Raw genomic sequence first — 21834 nt, forward strand, 5'->3', positions numbered from 1 at the left:
CGTTAGGCGATGCCTTTCTACCTCCGTGTCTGCTTCATATCCTGACTTCACTGTTGGCTCTTGTGCTCCATTTGACCTCGGCTGTTTTATTCGCCACTGCTCTCAGAGCTGTCAGCTACACTGAGAACTGTGTAGGCATGATGCCCAGCTTGGGTGCAGACTGTGCTACGTCTTCAGGGTGTTGTGTAAGTCCCCTCTCAGGTGTTTGGACAACAAGATCTTCTGAGGACAGACTCTTCAGAATGTATCCCTGTTATTAAGTATAATCAGTATGACTTCTCCTATCACCAATATGATGGTTATTAATTATCATCATTACTGTGACTTTTAACTCCGCGGAGAATTGGAGGACAGGAGGCCCAGACTCACTGTACGGCTCAGTTGATAACACGGCGTCATCAGTTTTTTTCCTTTAGAAAAATGTAGTCCATCGTATTTCCAGAATCTTCTCCCCTAGCTCTCCGATGCTCTGCACCAGAAGTTTTCTATTTTGAGGACCTCTTGTGTCCTACACGTATGGCTATGGTTAGCATCTGAAACCCCACCACTGCCCCAGCTCATGTCAGAACCCTGCTTCCCTAGGGTAGCTGTTCTGGATCAGCCACATGAGCTTTCAGAGCTGGAGCTTCCATGAAGAAAGTAGGTCAGTAGGTCACCAGAGGTGGGTGGGCCTTTGAAGGTGATACCTGCCCTGGTTTTGGTCATGCTCTCTCTGCACTCTGTCCTGGCCATCAGCTCACACGGTAACCATCCTCGAAGGCGCAATTCCTTAGTCCTTATCCACTCTGGCCATGAGAAATGCCCCTGAATCCAGGAGCCAAAGTAAACCTTTCTTCCCATCCCCCATGCCCTGTTTCTCTCAGGTACTCAGCAGTGCAGAGCAGCTAGCACAGGGCCTGGTCTGTTCTGGTCCTTGCCTCAGTCTCCAGAAGGAGAGGTCTATAGTCCCATCCACAGCTGTTTGACTAAGGTGTGGACCAGAGCTCACAAATGTATCGTCGACATTTGAAAAAGAAAATCAAGTTTTCTGATGAGTGCTTGCAATCAAGACACTGGATGCAATGAATGGATATTGGGGGTTTGCGAGGCAATCAGCCTAACCTAACTGGTGAGCGCTGGGTACCTGTGGGAGACCCTGTAGTGGAAAACAAGCAGTGTCTGAGGAATAACACCTGAGGCTGACCTCTGGTTTCCACACACCCATTCACTATCCCAACAGGTACAGGTACCTACACACACACACACACACACACACACACACATGCATGAACACACGGTCATGCATGTATGCATACAGACACATGCACACACTCACACACATGCATGAACACACACTCATGCACACATTCATACACACACATGCATAAACACACAGTCCTGCACGCATGCACAGGCACATGCACATACATGCACATGCACACATGCACATTCATGGATGCATGTATGCACCCTCACACATGCACCTACTCATTCACACACACACAAGCATGCAGGCATGCACACACACACATTCTCACAGTTGTACATGCATATACTCATAACACAAACTTGCATGAACATACACTCATGTATACATGCGCACACACACAAGAATGCATGCATGCATACCCACTCACTCTCATACTTGTACATGCACACAGTCATACACACACATGCACGAACACACACTCATGCATGCATGCACATACACATACAATGGTTTTATAAACATATTCATATGGGACAATCATGGACCGGGCTCTAGGTGTGTAAGGTAGAAAAGTAGAAACCAGGAGGTGGAGAGTGTTGGGCCCTTCCTTGTCAACCGTAGGCTTGGTTTAGTTAAGGTAAAAACACTGGAATTTATTCATTTTGCGTTTATTATTTAGCATGTCTGTGTATGGGCACACATGCACTTGTGTCATGGTGCACATGTGGAGGTCAGAAGACAACTTATGGGAGTTGGTTCTTTTCTTCTACCATGTAGGACCTGGAGATCTACTCCAGGTCATTAGGCTTGGTAGCAAACATCCTTGTCCCCTGGGCTGTCTAGTTGGCCTCAGCTAGCATTCAAGATAACCAGGTTTAATTACTGGCTGTCATAGGTTGGTCATTGTGCCCCCTTTATGAGCCTTAGTAACACACCACTTATGGGCGTCTTCCACAGTACCTGTCATCTATCAGGGACCAAAGGGACAGTGGCTGAACAGCTGACTTCAGGAATGAGCATGAAGGTCTGAAACTCAGGACACAAAAGTGAAATTATGAATTGAGAGTCCGAGGCTCCTAGAACCTCTGTGTCAGGAGGAACCCTATCATTAGATATCATTAGATGAGTGTATGTTCATGCAAGTTTGTGTTATGAACCCTGACCAATGACCCATGTGGGGGTGAAGCTAGAATATCAAACTGACTGGATTGAGTGATGCCCAGGAGACAGGTAAAGTATACTTTTGGGTTGTGTGTGTGTGTGTGTGTGTGTGTGTGTGTGTGTGTCTGTGTGAGGGTGTTCCTGAGATGATTGATGTATAGAACAGCCAATGAGGAGGGAAGACCTGTCATCACTGTGATGATCCGATATTTGGGGGGCTTTCAAAGGAACAAAGGTACAAAAAGAAAGAGTCTCAACTAGGGAAGGAGTGAAGGTCTCTCTTTCCACCTCCATCTCCTCTTACACCTCCCTTATATCCCTCTCCCCTTCCCTCCCCCTCCCCTCCTCTCCATTACCCCTCCCTTCCATCTCTCTCTCTCCTCACCTTCCTTCCTCCCCTCCATTTCTCTCTCCTCTCCATTCCCCTCTCCCTTCCATCTCCCACTCTCCTCCCCTCCAGTTCTCCTTCATTTCACCCTCCTCTCCCCATCTCCCTCTTCCCCACTCCTCCTCTTCCTTCTCCCCCATCTCCCTGTAATCCTTTTCTCCCCTCTCCCTCCCCATCTTCCCCTTCCCTTCATCTCTCCTTTCTCCTCCCTTCCATTTCCCTTTCCATCTCCTCCTCTACTCTCCCTCTCCTTGATCTCCCCCTCCCCTTTCCCCTCCTTTTCTTCCCACTCCCCAATCCCACCTCAACACAACACCATCACAGAAACAAGTGACCATGGCTTGTACACACTGTAGTTCCAGGGATGACAGTCAAGCACAGTGGTCAGCAATACAGCTGCTATGGAAGTTCAAGTGGCTAAGTGTGTAGTGGTCGAATCCACACTGTGAAGGGGCCAGGAGACAAGACCACCGTGGCCAAGTGCACACACTGTGGAGGAGGCAGAGGATGGCTTTGCAGGAGTCCAGCACATACAGATGAAGGTAAAACTCTAAAGCCAAGAGCCAAAAATAGCCTTCCTCATTTTCTTTCTGTAAGATGTGTCACACTGAGGGGATGCTAACTCATGTGAGCCGAGCCTAGCTTGTCCTCTGTTTGTATAAATACACTGTCATTAGAACTTCAGTATACCCATTTAGTGCCTGGATCTAAAGAGTTGTGACAACAGCCATTGAGTCCACAAACCTAAACTGCTGGCTCTCTGACCCATGACAAAACATGTTAGCCCATGTTCAAGCTCCCAACGAGGAACTCAGGAAAGAGGAGTCAGAGAGGGCACATTTCACTGTCACACATTCAGCTCTAACTTGGTTTGATGGAGGCATGGTACAGTATCTCACCTGTGTGCTCTGGCAGGACCCAGTTCCCTGCAGGCCTTCTCTCTTCCCCAGCTGTTGGTACCCAGGGCCTCAGTGGCCAGATGTTGGCCCAGCTTTTCTGAAGGTCCATCCTGATCTGGGAGCAAGAGACTGCTCTGGGGCTCTGTCCTGCAGGGGGAAGAGATAAGGAGGCAAGCCTGTCAGGGCATTTAGAATCATACATTAAATATTCAGATTTACGATTTTCTAGCTCCTTGCTAGACTGAGATCATTAGATTACCATGGACCTTTTTTTTCTCTGAGTGGAGTGGGATGGGGGGTGGGGCGGGGGTTAGGGAAGGGAGGCATTTCCAGCTCAAGGCAGCCAAGATCCCTGTGTCATCTCCACGGCTCTCTTTTGGCCTTGGTGACTTGAAGGCTACAAACTCTGAACGTTGAAGCCTCTTGGAGGAAGGGCGACATCTGAACCACGACAATTTTTATAAGAAAGAGGTGAGCTGCATTAAGTGAGCTCGGCCTCAGAGTTCATTACTGCTGTATACATGTTCTCCTGACTCAAATATGGAAGAGTCTTGGAGACCAGAATTCACTTTTTCCTCTCAATGAAGCATAGAAGGAATAGTTTAACCTCTCTGCCCCCTCCTTTGCAAAAACTCTATGTCTCTGTATATCTGTCACCTCTTATCCATAGGTATTTATTTATTTATTTATTTATTTATTTATTTATTTATTATTAACAAGTAGTCATCCAAGCTCCAAAAGTAGTACAATGGAACCTCCCATGGTCCTACTGTCTCCCACTTGGGACAGGGCGCATCCTTTAATCCAGCATATCCATACTGTATATGCCACCCACCTGACGTTCGCATAGTAGGTATTTTTAGCAGATTAACTGAGTTGGTACTAGAGCACGGTCTTAGTTAGGGTTTTACTGCTGTGAACAGACACTATGACCAGGGCAACTCTTATAAAGGCAACATTTAATTGGGCTTATAGATTCAGAGGTTCTGTGCATCATCATCCAGGCAGGAACATGGCAGCATCCAGGCAGGCATGGTGCAGGAGGAGCTGAGAGCTCTACATCTTCATCTGAAGGCTGGTGGCAGAATACTGATTTCCAGGCAGCTAAGATGACGGTCTTAAGCTACACCCACAGTAACACACTTTCTCCAACAAGGCCACACCCACTCCAACAAGGCCACACCCCCTAATAGTGCTACTCCCTGGGCCGAGCATATACAAACCATAACAAGCACTGTTCCCAAGTCACCCTTTTGTACTCACTAAGCCCTCAGGTACAGGAGAATGAATGATACCGGGCATTTGACTACACCAGAGGGAACACATAGGTGTTTCCATTTGATGAGACGGTAAACGCACTGAACGGTATTTTGAAAGAGAGAGATCACATTTGTAGTATGATATTTCCCCATTTCCTTAATTATCATTATTAACCTCACACTATACCTAATTTATAAATAAAACCTATTCACAGGCTCCTCCGTAAAGAATCAAAACCACATAGTGTCATAATATGTGCAGTGATTGCTGCTATCCTGGTCTCCAGGAATCCACTGTGGTCTTGGATATTATTCATATCGGATAGGCAGGGAAGACTGGATGCTCTGCTCTACACTCGACATCTGCAGTACACCCGGCCACTGGACTCCTGAGTTCCAAGTTCCTCGGCACTGTAACAGAGAATGCTGTTGGCCCCTGAACAGTTGAATTGGCATGGGGAAAATGATAACTTGTGCCAACCAAAAGATCTAGAAAATATCATTTTACGTTACTTTTGCTTTCCTGTAAAATCAGCCAGTCTGGTGTCTCTCAAAGGGGTGGGGTGACCTACTTGGAACAGCAGTTACCATGAAGGCTTAAGGTTTCTTCCTCCTGCCAAATACTTGGGAGGGGGGTCACTAGTATGCCTCAATGATTTGAGTCCTTGGAAGGGACAAGAGATTGCCTAGTCACTCAAGCCTTTGAGGATCCTGTTGCTCAAAGCCCTGGATCCAAACTAAGAGGATCCAGGAGCTTGAGGTTCCCCAGAGTATCTGAGCTCCTCCTGCTTCCCGACTCCCGGTCAAGCGTCAGTCAAAGTTGCCGCGGCTCGTCTGCACCAGGCTCCTGCATCTCCTGCATCTCCTGCATCAACGGTGGTTTTTATGACCAAGGAATGAACGGATCTGAAATGTTCCCTGATCCTTAGGGTTTCCAGGGAGCAAGCCAAGCCCAGTCCATAAAGAAGCAAGAGCAGAACACATCCATCTCTGCCAGCCACTTATTAGTCTATCTTCAGAAGCAGAGCGGTGAGTCGCTGCCAGCCAAGGGGGAATGGAGATTCTAATCAAGGCGGCCTCCTGCCTGGTCCAGGCCAACCTGCATTCATTTACTCCAACCTCGGTGCCAGCTCTCAGTGTGGGGATGCGGTGACCCAGTCAAGGTTCTCAGTGCAGGGATGCCGGTGACCCAGTCAGGGATGCTACTAGGACCGTGAGGTTTATATCCAGCTGGCAGAGGTGATCGTTGTCACATAACTATGTGTGAAGATTTGTATGTGCTTAGCCCAGGGAGTGGCACTATTAAAAGGTGTGGCCTTGTTAGAGTAGGTGTGGCCCTGATAGAGTGGGTGTGACTTTGTTGGAATAGGTGTGTCGCTGTGGGTGTGGCCTTTAAGACTCATCCTAGCTGCCTGGAAGCCAGTCTTCTAGCAGCCTTCAGATGAAGATGTAGAACTCTCAGCTCCTCCAGCACCATGCCTGCCTGGATGCTGCCATGCTCCTACCTTGATGATAATGGACTGAACCTCCGAACCTATAAGCCAGCCCCAATTAAATGTTGTTCTTATAAGATTTGCCTTGGTCATAGTGTCTGTTTACATCAGTAAAATCCTAACTAAGACAGTGTGGAAAATGTGACTTATTGAACATGACCATTTTAGGATGAGGATGGAGTAGCCTAGAGAACTGGGAAGGTAGGAGGGTGATTATTAATTCACAGACTCAGAAAAGACTCCTTTGATGAGCCACAAATGGAGAGGGAACTCGCAGGGCTAACATTCAGAACGAGGTGGCCTAAAATGTATCCACAGATCGATTGACACTATGGTCAGCCATTTTCCCTTCACTGGAAATAACAGATTCAGCCAATGAGTTGCTTGCCATCAGTAAGCGGGACACGTGATCGTGTATGACTCTCGGACTATGTCATGAGGCAGCATTTGCCTTGCTCTCCTTGAGTGAGGGACCATCATCTGCCATGCTGTAAGAACACTCAGGCCCACGGAGAAGCCTGCTGCCAGTAGCCAGTGCTGACATCCAGCCATTCAAGCAAGCATGTGGACGCGAGCCCTCTAGAACAGAACAAGCTTTTGGCAGAGAACATAATCCTTGTGGCATTGGATGACGACCTCGTGAGGTGTGCTGAGCCAGAATGGTACAGCCTCAACTCACTGAAACTAAAACACAACTGCTTACTGTCCCGTCTCCGCCTCCACCCCTCCCCGCCCCGCCCCACCCTGCCTGAGCAAGGATTGGGAGTGATTTTAGTTTTGTTTTCCACAACAATGCGTCCCTTCTGTACGGGTATCTGCAGAAAGGGGGAGGTGGAAGGATTTAAGCTGAAAGACCTCAGCACCTGCAGGAAGGGCAAGAGGTGAGATGAGAGAAGAGCCCTTTGCAGTGAAATTTCTGTAGCTATGCACTGAGAGATGTGCTAGCCTAGCTTGATCTTTTTTCTCCAATAGTGCTAGCTCCAGCTTTCTGGACTGGGGTACCCCACTGGGAAATCTGCGGTAAAACAAACAGAAATATAATAAATTCTACAGAAAGCGCTGAAGGGCGGGAACAGGCTCCTCCATGATAGAACATTCAATTCCAGGCAAACTGACATTTTGTGGCTCAGCTTCCCACTGCCTCCTGGTCTCTTGTGTCTTTCCTACAGATCCACATACACACGTGTACACATGTGGAAGCCAGAGGTCAACCTCAGATACCATTCTGAGATAGAGCCTGTCTCTGGGACTCAGGGCTTGCTTCCCAGTGAGTTTTAGGTGTCTTCCTGTCTCCACTTTTCCAGGCCTATGGTTTCAAGTGTGTACCACCACACCCAGCTCCACTCATGGGCACAAGAGATGGAACTCGGTTGTGCGGCAAGCACCTGAGTGGTTGAACCATCTCCGAGCTTTGCTCAGCTTTCTTGAAACCAGAAGTGAGAGCGACCTTAGAGTTCCATGTTTCCCAAGCTGGCCCTGCTATCAAAAAGGTTCCCAATGAGGTTTCTGAAGAAACACCCTAGGACCCTAGACACCTCGTGAGGTGTGCTGAGCCAGAATAGTACAGCCACATCCTCAACTCACTGAAACTAAAACACAACTGCTTACTGCCCCGCCCCCACCCCGCCCTGCCCCTCCCCACTCTGCCCAAGCAAGGATTAGGAATGGGTTTTGTTTTGCTTTGTTTTCCACAATAATGTGTATATTATATTATAATGAATGAGAGTCTCAAAGAGGTTGACCCAGGAATCTACACACTAAAGAAACATCCCAGATAAGATAGCTGTTTGTCAGACCACGCGCACAATCCAAAAGATGCCACAGGATCTGGCCTCAGTCCCATCTCCTGCTTCTCTCCGAATCTTTCCATTGTTCCAGCCTTATGGTCTTCTTGCTGTTTCTCAAATAGGTCAGAAGCTTTTCCTGCCCCAGGCCCTTGGCACCTGCTGTTCTGTGCACCTGGCACGCAGCTCCTGCAGCACCTTGCCTGGCCATCTCCTCATCCTCTCTCAAGGGTCACCTTTGCAGAGAGCCAAACCTGACTTCTGTGTCTTGCCTCCTCTTCACACGTGGTAGGCTCGCCGCTTTCCTCGCTGACAATTTTATACCTCCTTTAACTGACACTCTTCTGCATGAGCGTGTGAGTTCTTGAAATGGGGACCAGTCCTCTGACTATCATGTCATCAGAACATATGACGCTGCATCCATTTGCTGCTGAAGGGACAGAGGGATGAACACGGGAAATTCTGGTGACAGATCCTATGTGCAGACTGTAGATCAGGCTTGACCCTCTGTTACAAATCAAGGTGATGGGACTTGACTGCAAAGAGTCACAGCCCTTCAAGGGAGCTGGCTTTAGCTTCAGCCTGCATCATGTCTTTCTGTTTTCAGTCTTGTGTCTTCTCAGGGCTTCTAGAAAAAAGATTCAGTGTTCCAGATCTACTGAAGCATGCCCGCAGCTGCTTTGTCTTTACCACAGAGTTACTCAGTGTTGTAATGTCTTTTCTTAATACTTAAAAGAAGGCAAGATCTTCAGGGGACAGCTGAGAGTCAAGGGCCGGCACACTCTACTTCACGGGAGGGGGGGGGGCGGGTGCTCAAGTTCCTGAGGCTTTTCCTTCCTCTCTGCATTCCTGCTAATCAGAGGCCCTGGAATGGCTGCTGCCTGTAGTCATGGCAACGAACAGCTGATTCCTAGCCTCTGATAAGAGTCAGGGCTGAACTTTGTAAAAAAAAAAAAAAAAAAAAAAAAAAAAAAAACCTCTCTAAGATGCCTGGGTCTCTAGCTGCTTGTTGGATTCTCCATCAAAGCATCCACCGATGGAGCAGAGTTTCCAGCGGCTCCCAACAACAACAGCAGCAGCAGCAAAACACGTTCACTTGGCCTGGAGTCAGAGGCCAATCCTCATGACCCTAGCCCTAGGCAGAGTTAACAGGGTTTTAGAAACAGACAAACAAGGCTTGACCACAAGAGCTTTAGAGCCAAACCACCTCCATGGAGAGTGGGGAAACTGGGGTCTCTTATATTTTTGGTTGTGAGCCTAGCCTTTAACGGCTGAGCCATCTCTCCAGCCTGAAAACTGGGGTCTCAAGACGCACAGTCTATGTCATTATCCACATCAGAGCCAAGCTTGATGCTGTGGCCTTTCGTCCCCTTGGCCAGTACTCTCTCTGCAACCCCTTGGTCATAACTGCAGTTTGCATCTATTAAGTGCCCACTGAATGCCAGACGCTGGGACGGACTGTTCTTTCTTACCCTCCAGCACACTGGCGTTCTAAAGAAACAAGCCAGCAGGTGCAGTCAGTTCCACTGAGTGTGGAGAAACTGAGGGATGGAGATGGAAATAAATACCCAGCCAACATGCCAGAGGAGGGGAGGGAGGGATGGAGGGAGAGAGGAGTACCCTGAGATTCTGAGGCATACTTCAAAACTACAAGGAGGTGCTGAGCAGAGGCATAGAACACACTGGATAATTCCTCTAGTGTCTGCAGGACAGGAGCATCACAGAGCTTGGCATGTATCTTATGCCTCACAAGGAGAAGCAGTCCTTGGCCACTGGCTCTGAGATATTCCTGACTCGGATTTGCCCCATCCCCATCCCCCATAGCTGTGCCTGTGTGTTCAGCATTTCTAACCTGGCCTCTCAGTGGGTGCTGAGGACCCTGTACAGTATGCAGCATGGTTAACATCCCTCCCCATCCCACTGCTGAGGGCCCAGACAAGGCGAGGGAAAGGGACTTGCCCAGGCCCCCACACGCTTGCTCTGCCTCCAGGCTGTGAATAACCAACCCACCCTTGTTCCTGTACTGGCAACAGGCCTGGGATCTTCTGTCTTGCATTCTCCTGAGAAGCGCAGAACTTCAGGCTCCCGAGACTCCAGGAAATCCCAGAATTCATCCCGGAGATGACCCAGTCCAGCAATAAGATGGATGTGGCTAATTTGTGCCTCAGCTCCTGGGACTCTGGCCCGGAGTCTTGGAACTCCAGGTCTTTTTCAAGGTTAATCTAGTTAATTAAGCCTGCTTGGAGGTAATCTACGGGAGCCCTGACCCTTCGAGCTTTCCTTATCTCGGCTGGAAGAAAGCAACAAAGCCCGGGAGAAGATTGGGAATTCTGTGGTGGAGAGTGTCCTTTGGATGCGGGCACATTCGTGTGTATTTTAGTAAAGGCTGGATGAAAAACAAGAAAAGTTTCCTAAGATGATGTTCCCTCTGCCTTCCATTCATTGCCCAACAGATGTTCACCGAGCATCAACTTGACGGTGCATTACAAGAATACGAAAGTCCAGACCACAACACGGCCCCTCCAGGAGGCTTCATCATGGAAGCAGAGGAAATCCCTAAACTAGGAAATAAAAGCCGGGGGACTAAAGTGTAAGGAGCCATGATGCCACACACCAGCACCCAAACCAGCCTGGAAGATGTGGGCAGGGGACCCTGAGATCCCTGGAAGGTGAACGGAAACTGGTCAGAGAAGCAGAGAGGGAAGGCCATAAGAGCAGAGAAACTGCTTATAACTACACAGATGTTAGAGTAGACAGATGGGGGGGGGGGGAGGGGAGGGGAGGGTGGATGGTAAGCGTTGGGCAAGAGAAAGAAGAATCTTTCAGAGCTACGGGCACAGCTTTTTCTTGGGCTTTAGTGTGCCCGTGAGCCACTAGGCGATCCTGTCCCGGTGAATGCTGATTCAGTGGGGCTGGGGAGAGCTTGGGTGATTACATCCTAACCCATTCCCGGTGCTGCTGTTCCTGTACCGCACTTGGAACAGTCAGGTTGCAGAGTCTGCACAGGATTTAGGCTTGATCCTAGGCTGACCTGTGTAGTAGACAGGGTCAGTGGTTCTCAACCTGTGGGTCATGGCCCCTTTGGATGAGAAACAACCCTTCCGCAAAGGTTGCCTAAGATATCAGAGATCTCAGGTAATTTACATCAGGATTCAAAACAGTAGCAGATTTTTCAGTTATGAAGTAGCAACGAAAGTAATGTTATGGTTGGGGGTCACCACAGCGTGAGGGAACGGTGTTAAAGATCTCCGCAGCGTTAGGAAGGTTGGGAGCTATTGAGACAGGCAGTCTTCTACGCTGCTTTCCTGAGACTGTGGGTGAATGCTTCCGGGATGCGAGCGCATGCGCGCAAGAGAGAGACAGACACAGAGACTTGTAAATCAAGTGCAGATTAATAATAATAATAAAAAAGTTAAACATGGAAATATCGGCTCAGAGTTTCTGGTCCAGCTCAGTCAAGTAGGTCAGTCTGTCAGCTGGTCCTGGGTTTTGAACCCTCATTACAGAGCACACCTGTATTTTGGCCCTCATTCCCAACCCCAGTCAACCCCCAGCCCACCCAGTCATGTCTCTTTCCACTGGCTGGCTTGTTGACTGACTGCTGCTGTCCAGTGAGGGATCAAACTGACGAGCAGGGGATTAGAACTCATGGCTGGACCTGCCTAGAAGGAACAGCATCCCACTCGGAAGTGTCATGAAATAGGTGACACCTTGAAAGCACTAGCTTAGGAGTCCCACTGACCTGGGTTCTAGCTCTGATCCTGCCACTGTCTGTGGCCATGGACAAAAGTGTTGTCCAGCCTGGGACCTTTGCATCTGCCAGGATTGCAGACCCAGGCTGTGGATTCCTGTTGAGAGCCACTTTTGTTTACAGAACACACAGCACCCCTGGAGAGACCACACAAGATGGGTCCCTTAAAGACAGGGGTTCTCACCAGTCCTAATACCGTGACCCTTTAACACAGTTCCTCACACTGGTGACCGCCAACCATAACATTATTTTCATTGCTACTCCATAACTGTAATTTTGTTGCTGTTTTGAATTGTAATGCAGATATCTGTGTTTTCTAATGGTTTTAGGCGACCCCTGTGAAGGGTTGTTTGTGACCCTGGGTTAAGAACCACTACTCTAGGGGATCATGGCTGCTGCTGAAAGGAGGGATGAAGTGAGCAGAGATAGCTCTCCACATGAGACCTTTTCAGCCTCAGAGGGAACCTGGGTCCAGCGTGGTGGTGTGGCAAGACCTGGTACAAGAGCTGGCAGAGAGAAAACTCCTGATAGGGGCTACCAACAACCATTTGACTTTTCTCCATTCAGGGCTCAGTTATTGAGCACCTACTACATGCAATCTATGTTGTCAGTACCCAGGAGGCAGCCAGGCCCAATGACAAAGATGTCCCTGCTATGTGTAGTTTTTATTCATTCTATTGAGGTGGGTAGAAGACTGCAGAGAACAGATATAACCACCACGCGATAAACATGGAGACCATGAGATGGTGATGAGAGATGCAGGAGACAGAGTGCTCCCAGGAGGGACATTAAGTGTTTCCGGGAAAACATTGCAGTTTCAAATGAGCTAAGCGGAGGTGACATTCCAGCAAAGGTAAGAGAGTGAGCCTGGAGCATGCCTGGGAGAATTGTAATGGGCAGAGGACACAGCCAGTGCAAAGGCCCTGCCTGAGGTAGGAGCACACCAGAGACTGAGGATCAGAAGTGAGCCGGAGCTGGGCGAGGTGGCGCACGCCTTTAATCCCAGCACTTGGGAGGCAGAGGGAGGCGGATTTCTGAGTTCGAGGCCACCCTGGTCTACAGAGTGAGTTCCAGGACAGCCAGGGCTATACAGAGAAACCCTGTCTTGAAAAACCAAAAACCAAAACCAAACCAACCAACCAACCAACCAACCAACCAACCAAACAAACAAACAAACAAAACAAACAAAACAAAACCCAACCAACCAAACAAAAAAATCACTAGTGAGCCGGAGCTAAGTGAGCGGTGAGTAGGAGGTGTGGTTTCAGACAGTGAGGGGTTGGCTCCTTAGGGTCTGCAGAGCCCTTGGAAGGAGCTGGGTTCTCACTTCAGTGGGCTCTGAGCAAAGGAGTCATGATGTGGCTCCGATATTAAAAAAAAAAGTCTTCTCTGGCCCTCATTCAGTGGAGACAGCAAGGGAGCTGGCAAGATATAGGGAGAACAGTGGACGGAGCTAGACAGGGGGAGAGCAGTGGGCAGGGCGAGACAGAGAAAAACGGTGGGCGGAGCTGTTGCTGTTGCTGCCTTTAGGCCTGGCAGAGCCCGGATTGTCAGTCACGGCAGAATCAACGGGGTCTGCATATGGATTGGAGATGGGGCATAAAAGAGAGGTCAAAAGTCACCCCAAAGTGTGTGACTGTCTCTCACGGAGCTGGGAGGGTAGAGTCAGGTGTGTGTGAAGGGTCCTCTGGAGCTCAGTCTTGGAGACTATTAGGATCTATGAATGACACGCCACACCAGGTTTCGTTGTGGCGTTTTTTTTTTTTTAAAGATTTATTTATTTATTATATGTAAGTACACTGTAGCTGTCTTCAGACACTCCAGAAGAGGGCGCCAGATCTCATTACGGATGGTTGTTAGCCACCATGTGGTTGCTGGGATTTGAACTCTGGACCTTTGGAAGAGCAGTCGGGTGCTCTTACCCACTGAGCCATCTCACCAGCCCTGTGGCGTTTTTTTTATACACGTCCATAATATATTTTGACTATATTCACCGCCATCACCATCTCTCAACATCCTGCCAGTCTGACTGATCCTTTCCTCAACCAGTCACTCTGGCGGCACTCTCATATCTTTTTATTTACTTCCTTTGGCGATACAGCGAGTCTCATTACAGTATTACAGAAGCATGGGCCTCTTGCCAGTCACTACACCACTGAAGAAAAATATCTCTCCCTTCCCTGGTCGCTGCTAACTGCTTATGGATGCTCAGGGAGAGATGTGCCTCGTGAGCCAGTCCCCCAAGTGTTATTTTGAGATGCCAGTTAGATACCCACACCGGACTGGGCAGCGGGCAGCAGGAAATAGGAGCTTGGATGTCAGCCGACACATAGGAACTGAGAAATGCATCTGAGAGATGCTGCATTCAGTACAGTAAAAGCAAGGGTTGGACCATTTGGAGTTAAGGTGGAGCATCTGGCTGGACTTTGGGGGGGACAGGACAGGGAGGGAGCTTTGAGGTCATCCTAGAGGAATTTGGGGATAATAAAATATCTCTGTAGGAGTGCTCCATCTGGATGGACCGGCTGGTTCTTAAGATATGCTCACAGAGCACAGAAAGGTCCAGTTCCCCTATTTAGATGCATAAATTCATTCATTCAATCATTCATCCATTTTATGCATCCCCTCACTCTCCTGCTAACCTTGTCATTTTACTTTCAGTAGACCCAGACATGAGTCCTTTCCTTAAGTTTGAAGTCCAGCAGGAAAGACAGGGCTATGCATATAATAAATCATTCCACCTGGGAGGAAAACATCCAAGAAAGAGCCAGGGAGGAGAGGAGTCAGTCTGCAGGAAGCAAAGCCAAGTGGGTGCCGGAGGCCAAGTCTAGTCCAGGAGGATGTTGAAGAGGCTAGACAGGAGCTGTCAGAGAATCCGACTGATCGTTCACCAGCTGGGGGGCCTGGCCCAGTCCCTTCCTTCTTGCTGAAAGTGCAGTCGCCTGGCAGAGCTGCCCCGTGGGGAACAGAAGAGACAACATGTGCCCTGTGCTCAGATACCGCCTGGCTCTTGGTGGCACTTTCAAGCTTGCCTCTGGGGACACACTCATTGCTGATTCTGATGGCTTTCCCTGAGAGAGCCGGAGGAGGAGAGGGAGGAAGGTTGGGGTGCCATTGGGGGTATGTTGTAAAGCTTCATGCCAGGTTAGCTTTGGTGCCCACCAAGAAGCGTGTCTGGTTCGGCACCTGTTAATACCATGTGTTACATTCTTCAGTGTGTCCTGGCTTCTCTCTTAATAATTCAAGGATGGGTGAATTGTCCTCTCTCTACATTCAGGGCTAACTACTGAGCTCCTGCAGGAAGAGAAATACACACACACACACACACACACACACACACACACACTACATATGTACACACATGTGCACATGCACACCTACCCACAAACACACACATGCACACGTGTATGTACACATATACACATGCACACACTTACACACACATGTACATACATATGTACATACATGTGCACATGCACACCTACCCACAAACACACACATGCACACATGTATATGCACACATACACACATGCACATACATATACATGCACACACACATGCATGTGTACACACATGAATGCACACACGGACAAACACACATGCACACAACACCCCACACATGCATGTACATGCACACAGAGACACAAGCACGCGTGTAAGCACACACATGTACACATATGTCGCGTGTCCACCTCCCTACTCACACACATATACACTTATGCTGCCCCAGACTGCATGCAGTTGGGGACAACATTCTTAACAAGCAGAGGACAAGCAGCTGCAGAAGCCTACAGAGAGGACAGAGCAGACAAGCCACTAATCTCGTTGGCAGGCGGCAAGCAGACAGGGAGCTCCGAGGACTGGGCTCGTTAGTTTTAAAATAACACAGCAGAGAACCAAGATAAAGGGTTTCCATGGGGGAAGCTGTCAGATACCATGTCTCACATGCCAGAGACACCAGAGGGACCACTGGTCCCTCTCCCTGAGTTGTCTGTATCACTAGACCCCTGTGTCAGTGTTTGTCAGAGCCAAGTCGGCTCTGAAGACACTGGGCCCAAGCACGGTAAGCTTATATAGTCCCTGTGGACAGTGATGGGGGCAGGGGCAAAACCGAGCTCATCAACTCTGCAATGGAGTGGGTACCACTGCTCAGTCAGACTCCTGGTTCTTCCCGAGCTGTCTTCTCCCATGCTGTCCTGCGGACACAACCCTTCTGTCCTGAAGTCACTCCCACCATCTGTCAGTCAGGCATGCTCTGCTCTTCGCTCCTCTGTTCTTGGATCTTCTGTCTAAGACACGGACCCAAGGCTCTTCTCTACTGAATGCAAAGCGACCATGAAGACTGCGGTTGTCTGGGGCTGTCATAGATGTGACGTGTTGGTCTGGATGTTAGGATTACCTGCCGTCTAAGGGGGTGGTGAAATGCTTAGCAAGTTTCTGAACACTGAGTAAATGACTGATGCGTGTTGTTGCTGTTGTTGTTGGGTTTGGGGGATGGAGATGAGGAGGGTGATGATGGTGATGTGGTGATGGTTGGACCGTGAAAGGCAGTCTGTGTTCTGGTTGAGCAAGAATTACTCCAGAGACCCAGTAGAAAATTCTACAAGGGACGGAACCATAAGCTACACCCCCAGACACAAATGCCTGACACCACAAGCCCTCAACTCCATCATGCTGTGGCTATCAGTCACACAGGCAATGCCCCAAGCTCCTGGTATTCTGGCTCCACACCCACAGTTACCTGGCAACAACCAGGTATGCCCTGCCCCACAGTTACCTGGCAGTAAAAGGAGCTGCTTGTCCCCTCCTCTCTCTCTTGTCTCTCTTAAGCTCTTGTTTTCTTACTCTCACTTCTCCCTCTCCTCCCCTTCCTTCTCTCTGTCCACCAGGCCATGGATAGCCTCTACTTCTCTACCTTCTTAGTCTCTCTCTCTCTCTCTCTCTCTCTCTCTCTCTCTCTCTCTCTCTCTCTCTCTCTCTCTCTCTCTCTCTCTCTCTCTCTTCTACTATAAAGCTCTAAAACCATGGACAACCTCCTATCATCTAGATTCGCCATGCTGGAGCAATGGATTAGACCTACCCCTAAAGAGCCCCATCTAATCTCCCACAGGAAGGCTTCTTGGCATTTCCAGCTGCCAGACCGGACCAAGGACTCTCACCCATGTGGGAACCACCCAGCGCTTTCTCCCCCTGCCCCTTCTCCCTTCCGCCCCGGGGCTGACCAAGCTGCCCCTGGGCCCCCCACTTTGTTCTCAGCTCTTCCTCAACATCCAGCAGAGTCTGGGATGTCCGAGACTGAGAACCTGTTGTCTCTGGCCTCCATGAGGCCCAGAGACCCCAGAGCCAGCTCTTCCATGGTTCTCAGCGGTCTGTGGTGCCGAAGAGTCAGAGCCAAGTCTGTGCCTTCCCCACGTCCCCCGGAGAGGGGTCCGGCGGCCTAACACGGCCTGATGCGCGGCGGTTCCGTGGGGTCCCACGGCAGTCTCCCGAGTCTACCTGTCCAGTCTCCCCGAGCTCTGGCGGGAATCGAGTCTCTCCTACCCCCTTATTTTCCCACATCTGGCACCTGGCAGGTGATGATGGTGATGATGATGGTCATAGTGATAGAGGTGAGGGTGATGATGACCGTGAGGATGCTGACCCTGATGCTGACAGTGATATCAATGGCAGGATGGATGCATGCCGTGGCCATTCCATACCAATCCCACCAATCAGCAGAAAGCTTTCAGAAGATTCCACCTCCATTGCCCAGAAACCAATCACCAGTGTGCTCTCAAATCACCCTTTCTCTCCTCCCTCGTTAGGCTTACCCCAATCCATCCTTTGTCTACACCACGCTCTCCTTCTTGTAGAAGAAAGGGAACCCTGGGGAAAGCCAGTGTCTAGCTTTGCATGGCAGTAGCCATTTCTCAACTCCGGCTCAGGCATCGGGTCCTCTCACTCATGGGAGTGGCTCCTCCACACCGTTTCTGAAGATGCAACTGTTGGCAAAGGTCTGTTCCTCCGTGGAGATGTTTTATCAGCCTTTTAAAAGTCAAACCCATTACCCGAGGATTGTGAGTTTATTAGGGAAGTTCATCTTTATTAGGTAGCCAGACTCACGATCACCTCCCATTGAATTTTATGGGCTCGCTCCTTGGCCCCAAAGGGATTTCGAACAAGTGTACATGCATGTGTGCATTTGTGTGTACGTGTACTGGGACACCTTAGGAAAGCTCCCTCCTGCATGTGTATGAACAGCCATCTCTTAAAGCTCCATGGCTTCTCAACTGATAACAGGTAGGAATTTAACAGTCAGAAGCCACCAGGGCTTTGGGATCAAGCTGACTGGAGCTTAAAGCTGGTCCTGCTGTTTTCCCCGCTGTGATCTTGGATGAGCCCTTTCACGTCCCTGGCAACATGGAGATGATTACGGTGTCTGTGAGCAGACACTAGTGGGAGCATAAGACCTTTCCTGATGCAGTGAAGGTGCTCTGTCAGTGTTAGCTGTCACTGTGGTTGCAATTATTCATTGTTAATAGCCACGGGGCAGCTGCAGCCTTCCTGTCTTTGCTGGAGCTGTCCATTTCCTTGCTTAGACTGTGTTCTCTCTCCCTGGCTTGGCCAGAGGAGGCCTTGCTCATCCTTCTAGGCTCAGGGCAGCCATCTCCTGACTTCTCTCACGTTCCTCTTGCTCTGGAACCACCAAGACCCCAACAGCATTCTCCACCGGATGCTGCACAAGGCCACCCGTGTACTCAACTCTCCATTTCTGTGTTTTAGAGCCGGAGCTAATAATCCGTCATGGGTTTAGATGCTTATAGGGAACACACGCTTATTAGGCTGAGCACAATATCTTATCGTAATTATAATTGCAATTACGATCCAAAGAAGCTTGTTTGATCCAATATGAAGAAGAATTTCCACGTGGCAAGGAGTCCTGTGGTTCTCCTTTCCTATAGAGCTCTGAGACTGGCGTCTTACTTCCTATTTGCCTGGACCAATTTGGGGAGCCGGAGACACAAGGCTGTGACCTCTAAAGAGCCTTCCCAGTGCTGAGACCTTTGCGGATCTGATTATTCTCAGATTTTAAGTCACCCACATCTTTTTGGTTCTTTCTCAGTACATTTGGGGGTAATACAGTGAGCCACTGGTCTTCAAGCTGTCACCTCCAACTGCAGTGTCAGAGCCAACAGTCTCCATATTGAACGAGACAGCACTAAGTGCCAAGCATGCTATCAAGGTATCTAAAACCCATGATATCATTCAAATCTCCAAAGCCCTTGAGGGAGGTACTACAAGAGGCTCAGAAGGGTATAGTGACTTGCTTAAGGATCCACAGTAAGCCGAGAGTAATCCCAGCATCCTAAAGGAACTATAGCTTGGTGCACTTGACTTCCCGATGCAGCACGGCCCTGCGACTCCAGAGTGTCTGGAGTAATCACATCCCTTTCTGCTCTGGTCCTGTCCCTGTGTGACCACCTCCTTCCCCTCCCCCGCTGGCTTCTGCTGGCTTCTCCTCAATTTTCTCGCCTGAGCCCGGCTCCCTGCCTGGTGTCTGCTTGGTCTATTGACCAAGTCATTCAATCAATCAGCTGGCTTGCCCTGACAGCTCAAAAAACACCCCATCCACCGATTTTCCCTCCAGCGCCTTTCCGAGGTCCACAGAACCTCACTAATTTGGAATTTGCAATGATTTCTGACATACACCCTACATTTCTCATTCTGGTTTAGGAAAAAAAAAGTCTAGATGAAATGACACCGTGCAAACCCTTGGGGGCTCCCAAGAAAGGACCCTGCTGGCAGCCAAAGGGCCATGTTCTCACTTCTTTCCTCTTTGTCTCTCCCCCGGTCATACCCGCTCTCACCTCCACGCTGGGATTATGACTGACAGCACCACCATTATCCATGCTAATATCACCAGTAACCTCAGAGGACACCCTCGCCAGGTGTGTGCTGTATGATGCGTCGAGCGCTTGGCATGGGTTTATTCTCCTCTGTCCTTGTCACCATGACTGTCAACTGGGTTCAGGGGAGAAACTGAGGCAAAGGGGGATCCTGCTAATGGGTGGTAGAGATGGGATTCAAACCCAGAACCTAATCAACCCTTCTGTGGCCATGTCTCTTGGGATGGGCAGCCCTGGGGGGAGGGCAGAGACTCATATTTGAGTTCTGTTCATACTCGGTTAGTACACCCCCAGCTTTGGGCTTTGTGGTACATCGCACAGTAGAGCCAGGTATCTGCTAGATCTTTTATGTCTGTGTGAGGAAGCCACCAGAGTTAGAAGAACAGATGTCTGTCTTGAACGCTGCTGATTAAGAGGCACACAGGGAGTGGTAAGGAGTTTGAACAACATCTCTAGGCTTTTCAGTTCTGCTTGGGGACAGTGATGTTTTGCCCTTGGGGACTAGCCATCCATCCAGAGCAATTCTGCTCTGTGCTGCTGATAATGTTGGGAAATGGACAGCTAGCTCGGTGTGTGAAGCCCCACTCCATCCTCTCCTGCAAAATGGCCCCATGACATCTTTTTGCTTATTGACCGAGTAGAGCTACCCCTAGGCCTCCCTCTAGTGTGACTGGAAATATGGCCACACTACATAGGCCTTGAATGCATGCTTTGAATGGGAAGGCCTGCCCATTTAGAAGAACTCATGGTACGGCTTCCTCCAGCAATTGCCTATTTGACTGCTAGGTGTAGACAGAGCTGTGGTTTCCTCTACAGACATTCTGCAGTCTGAGGAGACTGGACTGAGACCAGAGTCAGGACACAGCAAGAGGAACTCACCCAACTGCATAGCTCTCAGCCTGAGTGTGACTTCCTCCTTAGGGGCTGAATATTACAGCAGCCACATACATATAGCTGAGAATGCTTGCACGTTTATGTGCATGCACCAGAGATGCGGAGTCCAGTCCTAAATGGCTTCAACATCTAGATACTGACCACATGACCCACTGTTCAAAGCAAACGGGGTGTTGGCAGTCAAAACTCAGGGGCACCACCTTTTGTGACTCTCTGCTCTGATCATGCAAGCAGGCTCTCTCCCATCTCTCTTCCAAGGCAATTCAACCCCACCCCGTCTCTTCCCCTGTCTTTGCTTCCTGCTTCCCGCTCACTCCACTGCTCAACCAGACAGATGGTGCCCTGGGATTCACCTCTGACCCTGTCCAGTCCCAACTCTTTGCAGACAGCAGGGCTCTGCCCTTGCAACTGGGCTATTTACTTCAGCGGAGCCTGGAGGAACAACCCAGAAGCTCTCAGGGAGGCACTGCACCGGAAGCCTTCAGGGACTACCCCCACCCCGCTCTGGGCTCAGTTGCTTCTCATTGACTGTGTTCACACCGCCTTGAAGGCTCCCCAAGCCTTGAACAGACCCTGCACTTGGATGACTTTCTCTTGTCACATGCAGGGAATTCAAGGGCATGGCCTGGAGCCAGACTGCTGTGTTCAAAACCCAGTCAAATACTCTTGAGTAATTGACTGGCTTCAACTCTCTAGGCTTCACCTATCAGCTGGGATTGATTGTATTGGCTGCCTTCTAGGGCTATGGGCAAGAGTAAGCAAATATATGCAAAGCTCTGGCCCAAGACAGGGCGATACCTTGTGGTACCCTAGGCAGCTGCACCTTCAGCTCAGCTCTATGCAGTCTGGATTACAGGATCATCATCATCTGACGCAATATCTCTGGTCATCTTAGCTATGGGGCTTTTTATTTAGCCTTAGAGGTAAAGTCGGAGGGGTAGCTCGTCTGTGACAAGATGCTCTGTAGGGAAGTAAGAGACACAGGGACAATGTCCAGTTACCACCACAGAGACAACCAAGGCTAACTCTCCAGGGGATCACCATGAGCCAGTGTAGCCCACGCTCACTAAGTCTCTCCACCCATGCATAAAGAAGCTGGGCATGGATCCATCAGCTCACGTTAGCTGTGA

At 49.5% G+C, this 21834-nt stretch overlaps 1 protein-coding gene across 1 annotated transcript in view; it reads right to left on the reverse strand.

Annotated features, from left to right (window-relative positions):
- The window catches only part of Srrm4 (serine/arginine repetitive matrix 4), a 157214-nt gene that overhangs the window by 41160 nt on the left and 94220 nt on the right, over window positions 1-21834 (reverse strand). The window contains exon 2 of the mRNA XM_021163443.3: window positions 3638-3784. Coding sequence (XP_021019102.1) covers window positions 3638-3784 — 147 coding nt within the window. The remainder of the gene's footprint in view (window positions 1-3637; window positions 3785-21834) is intronic.

Source organism: Mus caroli, unplaced genomic scaffold (assembly GCF_978045245.1).
Source record: "Mus caroli unplaced genomic scaffold, Mus_caroli_1 scaffold_4, whole genome shotgun sequence".
In the NCBI taxonomy this organism is placed as follows: Eukaryota; Metazoa; Chordata; class Mammalia; order Rodentia; family Muridae; genus Mus; species Mus caroli.